Raw genomic sequence first — 16,865 nt, 5'->3', positions numbered from 1 at the left:
AGAACAGTGAATTTGAACCATGTGATACCTTGTGCATCTTTTTGAAATTTGAACCTTGTGCATCTTTTTGAAAGCTTCAGTCCATATTCATTGCAACGAGCAACTAGCAGAGCCTCATTTTATCCTTTTGTGTTCCACAGAAGTCCATCATACTGGTTTGGAATGGCATGAGATGAATTACAACTTAAGTTTAGTCTCACTATCAATTCCTTTGCAAAACTCTTCCTCAAGTAAACTGATGGATTCATATTTGAAGCATTTTTTTGGAACCTACTCAAGTTACACAAATACAAATCAGCTAAAGTTATATGAAATCAGCATTCAACTACTCAAAATGAATAGCATTAATTACTACACAAATCTCTTCTCAAAGTCAGAAACACTTTTAATTGAATGTAACATGACGCAGTGGAATCCAAAGTAATTTGAATACAAATTACTACGTTTTATATACACATCAAACATGTACAGAACAATGCACAAAACGTGCAACCTTTTTATGAAGACAAACAGAGCGGTTCTCTCCATTCTTCTGACCTTAAATAATACTGTGAATTCACATAAAATCCTTCCTGTTGAAATCCACAGACACATACACACGTAAAAGTGGTCACCAGGTAACTTGGGAGAGAATTAATTTATGCCTTGGTACAAGGTGTGCATTAGGTTGATAAATAAGCTTGGTTTTACAGTGCTTTTTTTTCCTTCATAAATTAAAAACCGTACAAAAATATATATAACGAGTATTGCGTTGTTAAGGAAAATTCTGAGATCCACAAAATGGACATTGAGCGCAATAGTAGAAAGCATACAAATAGTATCAACACAATCTCAAATAATTCAGAACATCCCAACGGTAGAAAAAAAAAATAAAAAAAATGCCCTGAGCAAGTCCAGTAACCAGTCATCACCCTTCTGAGCAGCACAAGTTGTGTTCTACCCACCCAAACAAATATGGTGCATTATCCCACCAAATGTGTACCAAAACAAACAAAAGTGCTCAGGCCCTTCACCACCATGGGTCCCTAGGTAACAGCGCTTCCTCTCAGTAGTGCAATCTGCAAATAAATAAACAAAGGCAAATAAATAAGTGAACAGCAGAATAGATCAAATGTATAAATTGTAGATATGAATACATACCGTTTTCTAGGTTTCACTTCCCAGCCATCACGGCACTTAAGAAATGTAATTTCTTGCCCAGGCGATAGCTCAGTCTTTTCAGCACAGAAGGTGAACCTGTGAATTAAATATTGTGATATTAACAATCAGTTAATGAAAAACAAAAAAAAACCTGATGAAATTCACAAATCCGCAACCAGTAAGTGCCAAGACAGCACTTACTTCTTCTGCGTTTCTCCTGCTTTGACTCTGATCCTTCGAACCTCCAGAACTTTTTTGTTTTGGGAACTTGACCATGACCAGAATGATGACTTGAAGTGTTTAAACACAGATGACCAGGAATCAGAAGGACCTTCCCAACGAAGAGAAATCTTCAGCAGATCACCAATGTCCTCTTCAGTGAAGACAAGAAATGTGTTCGTGAGGTTTAGACCAACTCCATCTGCACTGTGAAAACAGAAGACAGGTCAGGTCTTCAAAAAATTATTTTAATCTTCAAAAGAACCCATGTAAGTGATGTTAACAGTAAACAGGAGAATATACTGGGAATCTTAATCATAAGGTGCTTACATGTCTACACTGAGGTTACTGGTATCATTATGGGACCCGTATAGCTTGATGTAGAAAGTTGGATCTGCATCTGCACTCTTCCTGTCGAACACATGCATCTTCATCTGATAGTGGTAACCTGTAGAGGATTGAGCAAACAACCACATTTTAGTGACTCATCATGACAGCATGTGACTTCAAAACAAAAGAGGCTATAATTACTTACCGCCAAAAGGTGTGTCTGCACGAGTCTTCAGGTACATTTTGCCGTTTCTCCTCTTGCGCATTTTCTTGGCGTTGTAACCGATGCTGTTGCAGCGGTTCTTCCTGCAGCTCAGGCAAATGCCCTTCTTGAAACGATCAGGGCCGGTACATTGAAAAGCGTAGCTCATGTGGTCCTTGTTCATGAGGGAGTCCACGAAGAGATGCACTGCCCGCTCATGTTCACACTTCATGACTTCCATAAAGTCTGTGTGGTGACATGACAGATTTGGTAAAATGGAAGAGTTGGAAATTGCTAACAATAACAAAATTGAAGCACTCACTTCCTGCAGCAGCAGTAGACAACACATCTCCTAAGGAACAGCCCGGCTGTACATCCCCACCATTGGGATAAATATCAATGTGCCCAATAGGCTCCTGGATCCCAATACTGACGCCCAAAGCCCCTCTTGTGTATGTGTGCAGGACGTCGACAAAGTCTGCATCCTCAGGAGAAAGCCTCTTGTGGGACTCTGCCCCCTCAAACATGGGGCCAGCTGGGTCTAAACCTATTCAAAAACAACAAATATTCAGAGGTGGCCTCAGTGTACAAAAAGACGGAGCAATTTCTTTGTTGCTTTGTTTCCACCGTCAAAGTGTCCGACATAAAATCTAAATCTCACCTGTTATACGTCCAATTCCTTTTACAAAAGTTCCAGCATATCCAGCAACATGAGCACCAAGACTGTATCCAATCATATGCACGTCCTCAAGTTGTAGCTGTACTTCTTCCTATCAAAAACAGATTACGCATTAGATTAATAATATTGTCAATCTGAGGGGAATAGCTTTAATAAGTTATTATTGAATGGGAAATATATGTTTTAGTTATTTCATGCCATGTCTATTTAAATTCAAAAGGTAAAATTATAATTTATCCAGGGGACCATCTCTAAACTTGACACTCCTCCTACTACCATTTACATAAACACTCATAAAAGTTAATCAATATCAATATTTTTCTATTTTTTTTTTATTTATTTATGTGCACCGAGTCCAACTAAACATCTGATTAAATTCAAAAGGTGAAAAGTTCTAAAAAGTAAAAGAAACTACTATTCATCTAAGGAGGAAAGCTCTAAACGTCTTTTTATATCCCTGATGAGAGCAGCTTTGCGATGTAAAATATCATTATGCTTCATGCACATCATTGCTGTAACATGCCTGCTGGGGCATCCGTGTGCGAATGTGTGTGTGTGTGGGGGGGGGGGGCTAATATGCTCAGTTACACTGTTTGCATCTTTCCTGTATAAAAAGAACTTCAGGGTCTAAGGAACCCAGCTACAATGCATGAATATTTATTGTTCCATGAGAATAACCACAATGCCTTGGGCAAACTCCTGACATCTCAAATAACAAATTGTACTTTGCCAGGACATCTGCTGTACTGAGAAAAGATGAATAACATCAACAAAGACCCAATGTCCAAGGCCACAAGCAGAGTTTTCACGGTTGCCAGTTCTCTCAAATACCCACAAAGAGAAACAAACCCACCCAGTGGGATGTATAATGTAGACGTACCTGGAGCCAGTCCAAAAGGGTTGCAATGCTCTGCCCAACCCGGTGGGTATGGTTGACAGCATCAGGGTAAAGCTGGTGGGCCAGGCCCAGCCAGTCGACCACCACCACATTAGCCTTCGACTCTCGTCTCTGAACAGCAGCCACCAGCTTGTGCATCCAGCTCTCAAACATCCCACTCATCTGTGAAAGAGACCACACCCTTTACCAAACCCAATCTAGCCAGCAAAGTGTGAAACCCTAATATTTGCTTCACATCCGAGGAGTGAAAGTATTGGCACACTGAAGAAAGAACATTTGAGCTGTGTTATATTTCTGGAAAACCTCCAGGATTGCATCAAAGATCAAATGTGAGGAACCTTCTGAAGATTCAAAGGCTATTTGTGACAAAATCTTTAAAAATTGAACCAAATATTAAAAGTACATGATCATCTGGAATCTCACCGTCCAGCCGTGGATGATCAGAATGGTCTTGACGGTGGTATTGAAGCCACACTCCTCGATGCTTTCCTTTTTCCCAGGTTGGAGGTAACAGCCGTCGTCTTCAAGATCCAAAGACTTTCGCATGTTGTACTTGATTCGGTCATGAAGTAGCACTGGATCCATTGAGAAGCTGTCCTCGGCATCATCTAGAATAAATAGTAAAACCATGAATATACGGTTATGTAAAATCTCAAAACTCTTCATATTATATTGGTAAGACCAGGTGCTTGAGGCATTTCAAAGCGCTTAACTGTTTCGTAAGGTGTTGAGGTTGCGTTTATTCATAATAAGGCTTGTGACAACACCTCATTTTAATGACTAGCTTGAACAATTGAGCTACTGTAGAGAGAGGGAAAAAAAAAAAAAAAAAAAAAAAAAAAAAAAAATGCACAACACTTTTTCTAATGAACCAGGTAAACACTACAGGAATGCCAAACAGTCTAGATTTGAGTTTACAAACAGTCTGCACACTTTCAAGTGGAGGAAACCTGCGACTTTTCAACCCATGTAAGGAAAAACACCATTCAACCAATTAGAAAAGATTAGAAATCAAATAAAAACCATCCTGAGAAATTGCAGGTCTTTGTCAAAAGGATTTACAGGATTAATGCATACAGACATGGTCTTATGTTTTTAGAGTGGTTTTATGGATTTGCGCTACATTTTATTTTACAATTGTTTGTTTTCGATTAAAATGTTTTCTAGAGGTTTCACTTAGATCACGCGGGGGGTGATGGAAAAAGAGATATTTGATTACCAATGAAAGTGAATGTGTAAACGGGCATGTTTCAAATTAAAATTTAGATTTCTAATTAGGAACAAATATATGTGTGAATATTGTATCATATTGAGCTAAACACAGAATAGCAAACGTTTTAACAAATTCTGCTACAGCACTGCCCGGTATTCAAAACGTTTTTTTTTTTTCAAAAAAAAAAAAAAAAAAAAAAAAATTCACAAACGTTACAGTAATTGCTTATTTTTAAAAATCCCTCAAAAGTCAAAAAGTAGTTCAAAAGGCAAATAATTTTCACCAAAAAGCCACAGCGGTCCAGGTCCGGGATAAAACGTGGACTTCTCTGCGTGGTAGTTTAAAGGTACATCCGAGACAAAGTGGATTGTCCGGGTTTTACTTTTGTGAGTCTCCGACTCGTCAAGAAAGCGGACAGTTAAACTTTCAAGTCACTAATTTTTGCCGTTTTTCTTTGACAGGTTAATTCACGTAGTCGTAGTCAGAACGTGAGACTTGAAATCGGGGTTATTGTTAGCCACCGTCCCTGAAAACAACGATTGTAAATAGAAATAAGTAAAAATATAAACCTTTTAGGGATTTTGCACACTAAAGTAACCGCTTACTTCATTTAATAGTATTAAACAGCAATTAGTTAACAAACTAAAGACAATTGTCTTACCTTTCAGTTGCGCTTTCTCGTCGGGTGTAGAGGCTAAGGCACTGAATGAATGGCACAGGATAAAACATAACAAGCAAACTGCAATTCTTATTGATTTTTCTACCATAATGTTCAGGGCTTTAAAATGTGTACGTATCAATCCTTCACTAAGAAGTGTCAGGCAAGTAAGTGCATGAACCTGTATCAGGTTGCTCATTAGAGTTTTAAATAGTTTTTTTTTTCAGTCATCTGACCATCGGCAGATATCTACGACGAAATTCTTTCTTTCTAATTGGTCAAGACCTGGAACTACGTTCGAGGGCGTGGCATATATACGTTTGAATGAGTTGTAGAAGACTGGCACAATTCTCACGCTTTTTTTCCTCACAATTCTTAGTTAACCCTATGCTCCCCGCGCTCGAGCACGCTGACGCACGGAGCATACTAAAGGTTAACGAGCCTGCATCACTGCACATGACTGTGTTTGTTTACAAATACACAAACACGGGATGTTTGTGTGTTAAAGTTGCGAACGGTCAATGTTGTTCATATTTTGCTATTTAAGGTAGATCCTGAGGCTTTGTAAAATGATTGCTTTACTGTTTTCACTTTTTTAACTCCAAAAATTGTAATGGGAACTAAATTCACCTAATGAAAATACACTCCATTTTGAGAAGATGATTTGTTATCAAATAAAAAGTTTCCACATTAACAATGCATAACTCCTATATCATCTTTTCAAACAAAACAGTGTTCCCATTATGGGAATGGAACACTATATCAGGTCAATGTGTATTAAATTAATTCTCTCTCTCTTTTTCTTCTTGGGCAATAAATGTTCATTAGATTTTTTTTTTTTTTTTGGCAAAACTACAAGGTATGGTTAATGTAGAGAAATATAAACAAAAACAAACCTGAGAAATTAGAGTATAAAGTCGTGTAGTAGAGAAGCTGCTCTTATCCAAAATGAAACAGTTTTACACTCAAACAATTCAAACTCTATGATAGGAAGCTTTAGACTAAATGTAAACTGTGTGAAATTTAGTCTGTAGTTGGTACACATGTACCTAGAAAGTCAAATACAATGACTAAACTGTCGACTGACTGCTGGAAAAAAAATGGGTGGATGGATTTGTTTTATAAACTAAATATCCACATGAGCAATAGGCCTATTTTTGAAATTTCCAAAATACAGTCACTGGGCAATGACCTTTTTTGTTGTTGTTTAGGCTAAAATATCCATTTCTTAAGACCAAAAGTTTTATGTAAATAAATATAAAAAGCTAGGCCGACTAGGTCAATTTGTTTCCCACAAGGCATTGATCAGAAGTGTCAAGAAGACATATGTGTCTTAGAAAAACATAAAATTTGAACAGGCTACTGGATGTTGGTGAAATTCAAGTGGGACATATAGAAAAACCTTGGCCCCCTCCTTCCATTTATTTAGTGGATTCTCTTTTAGAAAATGCCCTGATGAAGCCTGTGCATAGAAGACAAGGGATGCATACTAAAGAGCTATAGATCTTAGCAAAAACACATTATTCATCAGCTACCTTTTCTGTCATAGAAGAACATTTGGACATAAAAAACATTGACCTAGTAACTTACTTGGTGTACACTGATATATAGTATTTTCTCCCACAGTTATCCAGTGGGCTTAAAAGAATCTCATATAAACTCATAGAACGTGCCAGCTGTGAATCTGGGCACAACACATTTGTTTCAGGGCAGTATATTATAATCTGCCCTGGGTTAGGTAAGGATATGTTTTGGGTTAGTCTTATAGGTCATAGAATGACAACCTCAGCATATTAGACAATTACAAAACTCATTTGTTCCATTTTTCACTTTCTTTAAAGTCTTGTGCATTTGGCACTGCTATATTTTACTTCGAAAAGGTTTTAATCCTTTTGTTCCAGGATGTTACACTTTGGTAAATGGCCTGGAAAGCAAACACTGTAGGCCTATTGCGTTTAAACACATAATACAATCCAGATTTGCATTTCCTGAAGGAAAAACTAGTGCTTACAAGACACCAATAGAGAAGAGTTAAAGTTTAAATAAAATGATACAGGTTCCCCACGGTCATGGAAAACCCTGGCAATATGGGTGAATTATAAAATAGTGGATTTCCATGTTACGGAAATCAATATAACGTCTTAAAACTCAGACATTTTTTATTCATTTATTTTTTTATAATTACAAATACAGTCTATAATATCTAATGAAATGAGCTCCACAGCTAAATTTGAACTTCAATAATTTGGTTTAGAATATATTCAGAGATTATATTTACATGATCTATATATCACATGCCTCGCTTTTTGTCTGCTCTGGCTGTTTTCAGATCTGTGCCGGCTTTTAGGTCAGGTTTTTGCGGAATTTCCTGCTGCGTGTATAGACGTGTATTCATTAAATTATTATTTTTATGCTGGACTTTTATATCACATAGAGACAATGCGATAAATTGTGTTTTGTAGACGTTTTACGTCTTTTTAACACAGAACCGGAAATAGCTTTGTTTTGAGTGTGACGCGTCGAGACGCGCGAGCTGTGAGGAGGAGCAGGTGATCAGTTACTATGGCAGCTTCCACTGCATTAACAGTGAATTATACTAGAATACAGACATTAACATCATATTTCCAGCATTGTCGATCAAAACGATGGATTAATCTGAAAGCAGCCAACCGGAGAAGCCCTTTTTGTCAGTCACTGAAAAGGTTAGGACTGAATCCCCCCCCCTGGTGAACATAAACAAAGCTTGCATGCGTTCATGTTACCGGAACAGCATATCATCCGGTTTGTAGAGTGTGTATCTATATAAACATGACATACAGGGCATCTAGTCATTGCTTGAGAAGGTCGATTCATTCAGCAAATACATTTAGTGTGTTTGAATATTCCGCCACCATGTGGGTGTCATCGATACTGTCAATGAGATGCTTAAGCAGTGTTATAAATACATTGCAGATAGATTGCAACGGTTTTGGTCATTTTTCCACGTCTGTCACAGTGTATTGTTACATATATTTTATGTTTGTCACAGAAATGCTGCCACTGTGGTCTCAGGGACAGAACTTGCTCTGCAGATCCATAAAGAAGTCCAGAGCGATATAGCGAAACTAGTGGCCCAAGGCAACAGGAGACCTCATCTTAGTGTCATCCTGGTGGGAGATGATCATGCCAGCCACACTTATGTGAGAAACAAAACCCGAAAAGCTTCACTGCTTGGTGAGCAACACACAAAGTCAATATAAACTTCAACATTTTAATATGTTAGCAATGGTTCTCAGTAAAATGTCCACTAGGGGGCCTCTACAAATTTATAGGGGGGTCCCCAATATAAGTCTGGCAATTCTGAGAAGTCTGGAGTTTGAGATAATCAGACTTGAGAGATAAAAAGTTACCTGACCTTTTTTTTCTTCTTTTTTTTTTCCATGGCTAAAACTAATAAACAATTGTGAGATATAAATTCAAAATTCGGAGAAAAAATGGTCAGAATTGCGAGTTGTAAAGTCCTAACTGTGAGATAAAAAGTCGTAATTAGCTTATTTATTGTAGTTTTTTATTCTATGGCAGAAACAGTCTTCTGTGCATATCACATTAAATAGGAGGGCCTTAAAATATTGTCTCAGACAAAGGTTGGCTTTGAATCAAAAATAGAATAACTTATATAAAGACTTCAAGTTGCTTTTAAAACCAAAGACAACTGTTTTTCTGCATTAATGCTTACATTCACATCTTTGATTTTACATAAAGTCACTGATTTTACAGTACAATATGAATTATATGTTTACTAATCTCTTCTTCAAATGGTACTTGTTTGATAAGGCATGTCAAGCAGCACGATCTTCAGGCCATCATCAGTATCTCAGGAAGAGATGTTGGAATTGATAGACAAATTCAACAGAGACCGAAGCATCAGTGGGCTGCTGGTCCAACTCCCTCTTCCAGGTACTGTATTATTCTACTGGATCAAAAATGTGAAACTGTAATATAAAATGTGAATTGTGTATAAAAGTAGGGTCATTCATTGCTAGGATCTTTACTGTAGTCAAACAAGCTAAATCTAATGGTGAAAGTACTTTAGGTTTCTATTTCCTTAGCTATAAAACCACAACTTGCTGAATGTATCTGGATCAGGTTTGCAATAGTGAATACATGATTTGAATGTATCTCTCTCTGTCAGAGCACATCAACGAGAGAGCTATATGCAATGCTGTCGCCCCAGAAAAAGACGTTGATGGATTCCACATAGTAAACATTGGGAAACTGTGCTTGGACCAGAGGTGCATGGTGCCAGCCACAGCAGCGGCAGTGTGGGAAATCATCAGAAGAACAGGTTTGTGATAGCTTTCAGGAAACTGACATTAAAATCTTCTTTGAGTTGTAGAATAGTTTCTCAGCCATCTCATATTGCATCCCTAGCAGAGATGTGATTGGGTTGTCTATGATTACATTAGTTAGCAGCAGGTATAACAACAGTATCCAAATGTCAGTTTATATTAATTACACATTTGAAAACATTGCTTTTGCATATCTGTATTTTGATGGTTTTTCCATGCCATGGGCATTTGTGATATTGAGTTATAAATGTTTACTCAAATTATATACCGGCGGTCAAAAGTTTGGGATACCTAACATTTTTTTAATGTTTATGAAAGAAGTCTCTTATGCTCACCAAGGCTGCATTTTCCTTTATTAAAAGATACAAACATTAATTATTGTAAAATATTATCACAATTTAAAATGTTTTTTTTTTATATATATATATTTTAAAATTGAATTTATTTCTGTGATGAAAAAGCAGAATTTTCAGCAGCCATTACTCTAGTATTCAGTTTCACTTGATCCTTAAGAATTCTAATATGCTGCTAATTGTTATTGGTGATCAGTTATTAATAATGGTTGATATTATTATCAATATTTGGGTGTGTAATGTTTTTGTTCAAACTCCAATGCATTTTTTCAGGATTCTTTGATGAATAGAAAGCACAAAAGAACAGCATTTATTTGAAATCTTTTCTAACATAGCCTTTACCCTTACTTGTTCTTTTGTGATCTGTTACTTATCAAATGAATGCATCCTTGCTGAATAAGAGTTTTGTTTTTTGGTATCACCATTTCCACAAAAATATTAAGCAGCAAAAACTATTTTTAACATTGATACTAATAAGAGCTGTTTCTTGAGTACCAAAGCGTATTAGAATGATTAGACTCAGGTAATGGCTGCTGAAAAAAAGGTCTGCCATCACAGGAAATAAATATTTTAAAATATATTTGAACAGAAAAGTTATTTTATTTTAAATTGTAATAATATTTCACAATATCACAGTTTTTTTTAACTGAAAACTTGGTAAACATAAGAGACTTCCTTTAAAAACATTAAAAGATATAAATTATTCCAAACTTTTGAACGCTAGTGAATGTCCCTTTTTTCAGGCATTGAAACAGTTGGAAAAAATGTGCTTGTTGTTGGGCGCTCCAAGAATGTTGGAATGCCTATCGCAATGCTGCTGCATTCGGATAGAAACCATGAACGGCCAGGAGGTGAGATTTCTGTCATTACTTTATTATTATTATTATTATATTTTTTATTTATTTTTGAAATCTTATATAGTATAAATAGATGTGCTTGCAGTTGGAGTGCCAAGCAGCATCCTGCAATTCACATGGCACTATACTCAGTTTTAACCCTTTTTAATTTAATTTTCTTGTTACAATATTCATGAACATTTTTAAGAAATTACACCAGCACTTACATTTCTCAGAAACCTAGACAAGGAAACTGTGCCAAAAAACCAAATGCAATGAGATAAAAAAAAAAAAAAAAAGATTTTAAGATGACTGTAGAGTTGTTGTTTTTTTATCAGCAGTGTTTGGTTTGAAAGTACAAGTAGTTACAGCAAACTTGTTTGTTTGCTGTTTTTTTATTGCAATGTTTTCAAAAGGCACATTTTCAGTATTTCAATCAATAATCTACAACCCATTCACCTGGCTTTTTGAAGGGGAGTGAGATTATTGCAAATTACAAATTCACAGAATGAACTCTGGATGTTGCCGCTGATGACGCAAGCTGTCACATGATTACTATCAAAAATAACCTTTTTCCAATAACCTGTAATAACCTTCTCAAGCAGTAATAGAAAACTGCTTAGAAAAAAAAAACAATCATCCTTAAACATGTAGTTATATGTTATATATAAAATATATAATAGGCGGTAGCATATTGTTTGTTTTAAAATCCACTTATACTGCATGTGAAAATAAAGACAAAATAAACATGTTGTTTTCAGAAATCCCTATTACTTTGCATTGAATTAAACAGTGATTAACATATTAGCTTGAACCTATTATTCCTTAATAGTCTTGAGTAGTTTTTTTATATATATAGTTTTTTATAATAATTGAATTTTTTGTAATAGTTGAATTACAAAACCTTGAAAAATGTTTGAAAGTGCATCATAACTTTTGATTGGCATGTCTCCAGAAACAAGATCAGTTTTGTTTAAAGATTTGATTTGCTTCTTGGAATAAAGGAAAGGGATAGACCGGAAGTTTTTTTTTTTTTTTTTCTGGAACTGTATAATTGTTAGAGGATTCGTTTATATAGATATCAGTGATTAGGATTAGGTTTGTGCAAGATTTTTATGATTTCAACATAAAATGCAAGCCATGTTTCAAGTGAGTTGTGAAATTTGATAGAAGGTTTGTGCTCTAACATGTATGAAATTCCTTTTATAATGAAAGAAGCAGCCCTGAATCATTTCTGCTTCCATTTTATTATGACTCATAGCCTTATAGTATAAAAAGTGAACCTGTGATTACCTGAAGAAACTTCAAGGTTTTGGCAAAACCTCTTAAATATGTCTAATGTTGAGGTTCTGTGACAGGATGAGTATTGCATTAAAAGGAATCATTCCTGTCATTTTTAGTTATGACACTCATGGAGTTACAGTAGTTGATTCCACTGAATGTAACCTGTGGTTAGCCAAATTTGATAGCTTTTAGTTGATGTGGTGGTGTACCGTGACACATTCTGGGAATTTCTGCTTATGAATGTAATCTTACTGGTGAGCGGAAACCACCAACCATGAACATGTTTTTGTAAAAGAATGTGTGGAATGAATAAAAATTGGGAGTTGGCACTTTAAAAAATGGCATGAATTTCCTGGTGCCTGCACATAATGAAATACTATGAAATGTTTAAATGTTTTAACATTGATTTTCTGGAAATGATATACTGGAAAGGTGTGCATGGCCATCAAATGTTAAATCTGAAACTATGTTTAACTAACTATAAACATATTGTATTACATTCAACGATGAAATAAACGAATAAATAAATACTAAATAAATAATCCTGATGAGTATTATATCTTTCAGGTGATGCCACGGTTATCATGGCTCATAGATGCACTCCTCTACCACGACTGAAGGAACTTGCCAGTCTGGCTGATATAGTGATTGCGGCTGCAGGTCAGCTTTTTGTGTCCTGGTCAGGTATTCTGTAATATTATTACGTGGCTGTCTAGAATACTCAATTTTGATCGGTCAATATCTGCATTCTGTGGTCAAATATAGCTAAAGTGTATAATTTATTCATTTATTACGTCCATGTATTTATTTATTTGGTAAGTAGCCACATACTAAGTAGGATCATGTACAGTAAGCCATGTTAATTTTGTAATAATGATTAGCTGACTGCATTATCATTTACTTATACTTTGGTTACGCAACATATTAAGTCAGATATTTTTTCATAAATACAGTACAGAATGTGTTTTTGTGAACGGTTGGTCTTATTCTGTAACAACAGGTGTGCCTCACTTAATAACGGCAGATATGGTAAAAGAGGGAGCTGCGGTTATTGATGTCGGCATCAACCGCATCCGGGACCCTGGCACTGGTAAAGTTCGTCTTGTTGGAGATGTGGATTTTGAAGGTAAATGAGACACGACTTGCTTTAGCGTTCTTACAGTGCTGGTTTAGTGTTATTTTAGTATTATTTTAATACTGTTGATTGTAGTATTTATTAATATTTTGAATTTGCTTGTAATTTTATATTTTCAGTTTTAAATTTAATTCAGCATTATTTAATGAAAACATAAATTTGTAATAGTTTTAGGTTTTAGTAAACAATAACAACTCCAATATGGTTCATCCAAAAATGGAATTTGCAATTCTTGGTATCACTTTAGTATAGCGACCAATTCTCACTATTAACTAGTTGCTTATTATGCCTATTATTAACATATTGGCTGTTTATTAGTACTTTTAAAGCACATATTCTGCATGACCATATTCTACATCCCTAATACCGAAACTTAACAACTACTTTACTAACTATGAATAAGCAGCAAATTAGGAGTTTATTGAGGCAAAGCCATAGTTAATGGTTTGTTAACCACTTTAAAATAAAGTGTGACTCAATTCATTACTCACCCTCATATCATTCCAAATCCATATGACTATCACAAAAAAAGGTGATAAGCTTCAAAAAGGGTGGAAAATCACCATAAAAGTAACAAACAAACTGTTTTACAAGTCTGCTGAAGTCAGCTTTGTGTGAAACCAGAGTTTGTCCCTCCACTGCGCTAAGTCAGCGAGTCAGTGAGTTTAACTTGAAAACCGAATCAGTGCAATTCATAAATTAAGCAGTTTTCAGCGATTAGTGAATAATGATTTATAATTCAGTCGTTCTCTCTCTCGAGAAGGAAGGTAAATAGTATGGGTTTGGAATGCCAGAATTTCATTCATTTTTGAGTGATCTGTTATAATAATTCTCCATGTGCGTCAGTCAGTGTATCTAATATCATGTCTCAGTCCCTCTAGGGCTCTGTTTGGCTCATAGTGTGTTGGTTGGAAGTCACTTAGCAACACGATTTATAGTTTGATTTATTTTCTCTTTGAAGAATAAAATAAATTCTTGGCTTAGGCAGAGCTCTTAGTGTTATTTAAGACACGGTTTGTTTTTGTCTCCCTTTATCAGCTGTGAAGGAGAAGGCTGGATTCATCACTCCTGTGCCTGGAGGAGTCGGCCCAATGACCATCGCCATGGTAATGAAAAACACAGTCACTGCTGCCAAAAATGCTCCAGCATACTGAACAAACACAAAGCCTGCCATTATGGGTGGACAAGATACAAGCACTTCAGTCTGGATAGTTTAATTGGCACTATTTGTCCGTATCTTGATTATAAACGCAAGCCCTTGCAAGCTTCCTCTACAACATCCTTCCCTTCCCGTCGGCAAGCTGTAACACGCCGTTCTAGCTGGCACGGCAGCCATGCATGGCTATGAACTACTACACCCTAATTCGTTTCTTAACTCTGTAAAAATTAGAGAGATGCCTCCTAAGGCATCTGATTCTAAGGAGCTGTCGCCCTTTCTACAGTATTATTATTTTGTCGGAGCTGAGAAAATAAGGAAGGTTTACTGTGCAAGTGTATCATTATCTCCCTGACAATGCATGAGTGAAGCCGGAAGTCTTAGTTGCATCATCCTCACAGAGAGTTTCGGTACGACTTGACTGACTGCTCAACAGGTGGCCTCATGGCAGGGTAATAGATGGTTCTCCGATATCTGACAGATGAATCTGTTGACACTGAGACAAATGGGACAGTAATACATTTTCTCAGGAAATTATTTTAAAAGTGTGGTTTGAATTCAAAACAACAAAATGGCAAAAATATAACACAAGGATGCTGCTGTATTTAATATTTATTTATTTATCTACCTATTTAAGGTATTATTTATATATTGTTTATCGTGCATAAATGTGTTTTTGTTTAATAAAATCCTAGTTTTGTATAAATAGCTTGTATGATTTTTAGCCCCATTAAGTATTTAATATTATTTTATGCTTTATTTATCGGTGTGATTTATGGCATGTTCTTCACATTTAAACACTTTTTTGGGTCCTTTACATTCAAACTGCCAATAAAAAATATAAATATAAATATATCCTATGTTTCCCAGAGATATTTTGTGGACATATTTTGCGGAATATAAAAACGACTTGAAGGTGAAGTCGCAGTATTTTGTGCTACTTGCATGATTCTGACGTTTTAAAATATAATATCTTTGTATGAGGAACAGACCAGAATTTTAAGTCACTATTGAATAAAAATCATCCCTTCCTGTGTAAAACTCAAGAATAGCAAGCAAAAACCAAGACGTTTGGCGCCATTGACGTCAAACGTGGCGTGACATGTCTTGGCGTGGAAATATATACGAATCTGAATGAGATTTAAGAGATATGGCAGAAGTCATATGGACTACTTTAACAGTGCTTTTTGTCCTTTTTGGTCACCACTGGCTATTATTGGATGAAAGAGATCAGCTCAGATATTCTGACTAACATCTTTTGTGTTACATGAGAGGGAATAAATGATGACAGGACTTTCATTTTTGGTAAACCATCCCTTTTTAAGGCTTTAGTATTGCTAAAGATTTCATTTCAGAAATCAATATACTTATTACAGTCTGTGACTCTCTAAAAAGGGATTTGATTCTTGCTGTTCTTAAATATTGGAGGTTTACAAGAATTAAAAATGAGCACTGTCATCATTCACTCGCACCCGCATGTCGTTCCAAACCTGAATGGCTTCCTCCTGTGAAGCATAAAACAAGACATTTTGAGAAATACAATACCCAAAATGTTGGTTACCAACATCCTTAAAAATATCGTATTTTGTGAACGATATGAGGGTGAGTAAATTATGACAAATGTTTTATTTTTGCCTTGTGTAAAATGTTTTTTTGTTTTTGAAAACAGTGCGATGGATAATGTACCAAAAAGCATTGATCCAGCATCAAACCCCCATCTGATTACAGATAAAAAAATAAAAAAATTAGAAGTTGGGAAATCAGTTAGATCACTGACCGTGCCAATAATTTAAGAATGTTGCTTGTTATGTGATATACTTAACATATCCAATTCTCTGTTGAGATAAATGTTCCGAATGGATCTTTCCAAATCTTTAAAATATTTAATTTGCTAAATTATGTCTTCCCACATAAACGCTTAAAAATATGAAATAACTGATTCTCATTTTTTTGGCAATTAGAATATATCTACACTGTGTCCAACAGCTAAATAGGATGCCAAATTGCTGGTTACAGGCAAAAGTTATATCGACTGCAGAGTTTAGTACATGAGAGAGGTTATTTTTTAATTGTAATTAATAAAAAACACAAGAGCGACTACCCAAAAAAGAATAAAATGTGTACAAATGTGTTAAGCATCCAAGATAGGATGCTTTGTTTTTCCGGGAATACTTCTTGCTTTCATTATGTGACAGGAATGTAATGGGACAAGGGTGTGAGTAAAACATATGTAACCATTAAGATGATACTTTGATTGTATCTGTAATTAGACTTTTCTTTAATATCACTTGTGCCAATAACTGTGTCAGAAGCCTGTTTTTGCAGATGCAGGCAAATACTTTGGACACTGAGAGAAAAAAATGTGGGGGCAAAAACATGTCTGTGCACGCTCCTTGCCTGTGGACCAGGAAGTGATGTGGAGCATTGTACAGGT

The 16,865-nt window shown here is 35.7% G+C and overlaps 2 protein-coding genes across 6 annotated transcripts; one reads left to right on the top strand and one right to left on the bottom strand.

Moving 5' to 3' along the window:
- Nucleotides 1-361: 361 nt before the first annotated feature.
- On the bottom strand, nucleotides 362-5,582 carry LOC306848346 (endothelial lipase-like). Its single transcript, XM_079382834.1, has 10 exons — nucleotides 5,343-5,582; nucleotides 3,892-4,076; nucleotides 3,451-3,630; nucleotides 2,553-2,661; nucleotides 2,214-2,438; nucleotides 1,895-2,137; nucleotides 1,690-1,807; nucleotides 1,342-1,566; nucleotides 1,141-1,236; nucleotides 362-1,058 (listed from the first exon to the last, which is right to left on the bottom strand). Exons 1-10 carry the CDS (start codon nucleotides 5,536-5,538, stop codon nucleotides 1,046-1,048), a joined length of 1,590 nt encoding a protein of 529 aa, XP_079238960.1. The 5' UTR covers nucleotides 5,539-5,582; the 3' UTR covers nucleotides 362-1,045.
- A 2,264-nt stretch (nucleotides 5,583-7,846) lies between these two features.
- On the top strand, nucleotides 7,847-16,863 carry mthfd2l (methylenetetrahydrofolate dehydrogenase (NADP+ dependent) 2 like). Of its 5 annotated transcripts, XM_079381954.1 has the most exons (9): nucleotides 7,877-8,041; nucleotides 8,368-8,552; nucleotides 9,153-9,275; nucleotides 9,511-9,663; nucleotides 10,764-10,871; nucleotides 12,708-12,800; nucleotides 13,141-13,266; nucleotides 14,314-14,381; nucleotides 16,741-16,863. In XM_079381954.1, exons 1-9 carry the CDS (start codon nucleotides 7,902-7,904, stop codon nucleotides 16,780-16,782), a joined length of 1,038 nt encoding a protein of 345 aa, XP_079238080.1. In that variant the 5' UTR covers nucleotides 7,877-7,901; the 3' UTR covers nucleotides 16,783-16,863. The 5 variants fall into 5 exon arrangements, with proteins under 5 accessions (XP_079238079.1, XP_079238082.1, XP_079238081.1 ...); XM_079381953.1 differs by lacking the exon at nucleotides 16,741-16,863 and having other exon boundaries at nucleotides 7,847-8,041; nucleotides 14,314-16,534; XM_079381952.1 differs by lacking the exon at nucleotides 16,741-16,863 and having other exon boundaries at nucleotides 7,861-8,041; nucleotides 12,708-12,824; nucleotides 14,314-15,269.
- Nucleotides 16,864-16,865: the final 2 nt, after the last annotated feature.

The sequence above is a fragment of the Barbus barbus genome (assembly GCF_936440315.1).
Source record: "Barbus barbus genome assembly, chromosome: 28".
Taxonomy (NCBI): domain Eukaryota; kingdom Metazoa; phylum Chordata; class Actinopteri; order Cypriniformes; family Cyprinidae; genus Barbus; species Barbus barbus.
The sequence above is the reverse complement of the archived record's forward strand: the minus strand, read 5'-3'. Positions and strand labels throughout refer to the sequence as shown.

Excerpts from the sequence above, each read along its gene's own strand:
- LOC306848346 (XM_079382834.1), bottom strand. The coding sequence starts at position 5,538 with ATGAGCAACCTGATACAGGTTCATGCACTTACTTGCCTGACACTTCTT. Across the intron at positions 4,077-5,342 it reads CGAGAAAGCGCAACTGAAAG|ATGATGCCGAGGACAGCTTC; the intron begins GTAAGACAATTG and ends TATTTATTCTAG. Across the intron at positions 2,662-3,450 it reads CCCTTTTGGACTGGCTCCAG|GAAGAAGTACAGCTACAACT; the intron begins GTACGTCTACAT and ends TGTTTTTGATAG.
- mthfd2l (XM_079381952.1), top strand. The coding sequence starts at position 7,902 with ATGGCAGCTTCCACTGCATTAACAGTGAATTATACTAGAATACAGACA. Across the intron at positions 9,276-9,510 it reads GGTCCAACTCCCTCTTCCAG|AGCACATCAACGAGAGAGCT; the intron begins GTACTGTATTAT and ends TCTCTCTGTCAG. Across the intron at positions 12,825-13,140 it reads GCTTTTTGTGTCCTGGTCAG|GTGTGCCTCACTTAATAACG; the intron begins GTATTCTGTAAT and ends CTGTAACAACAG.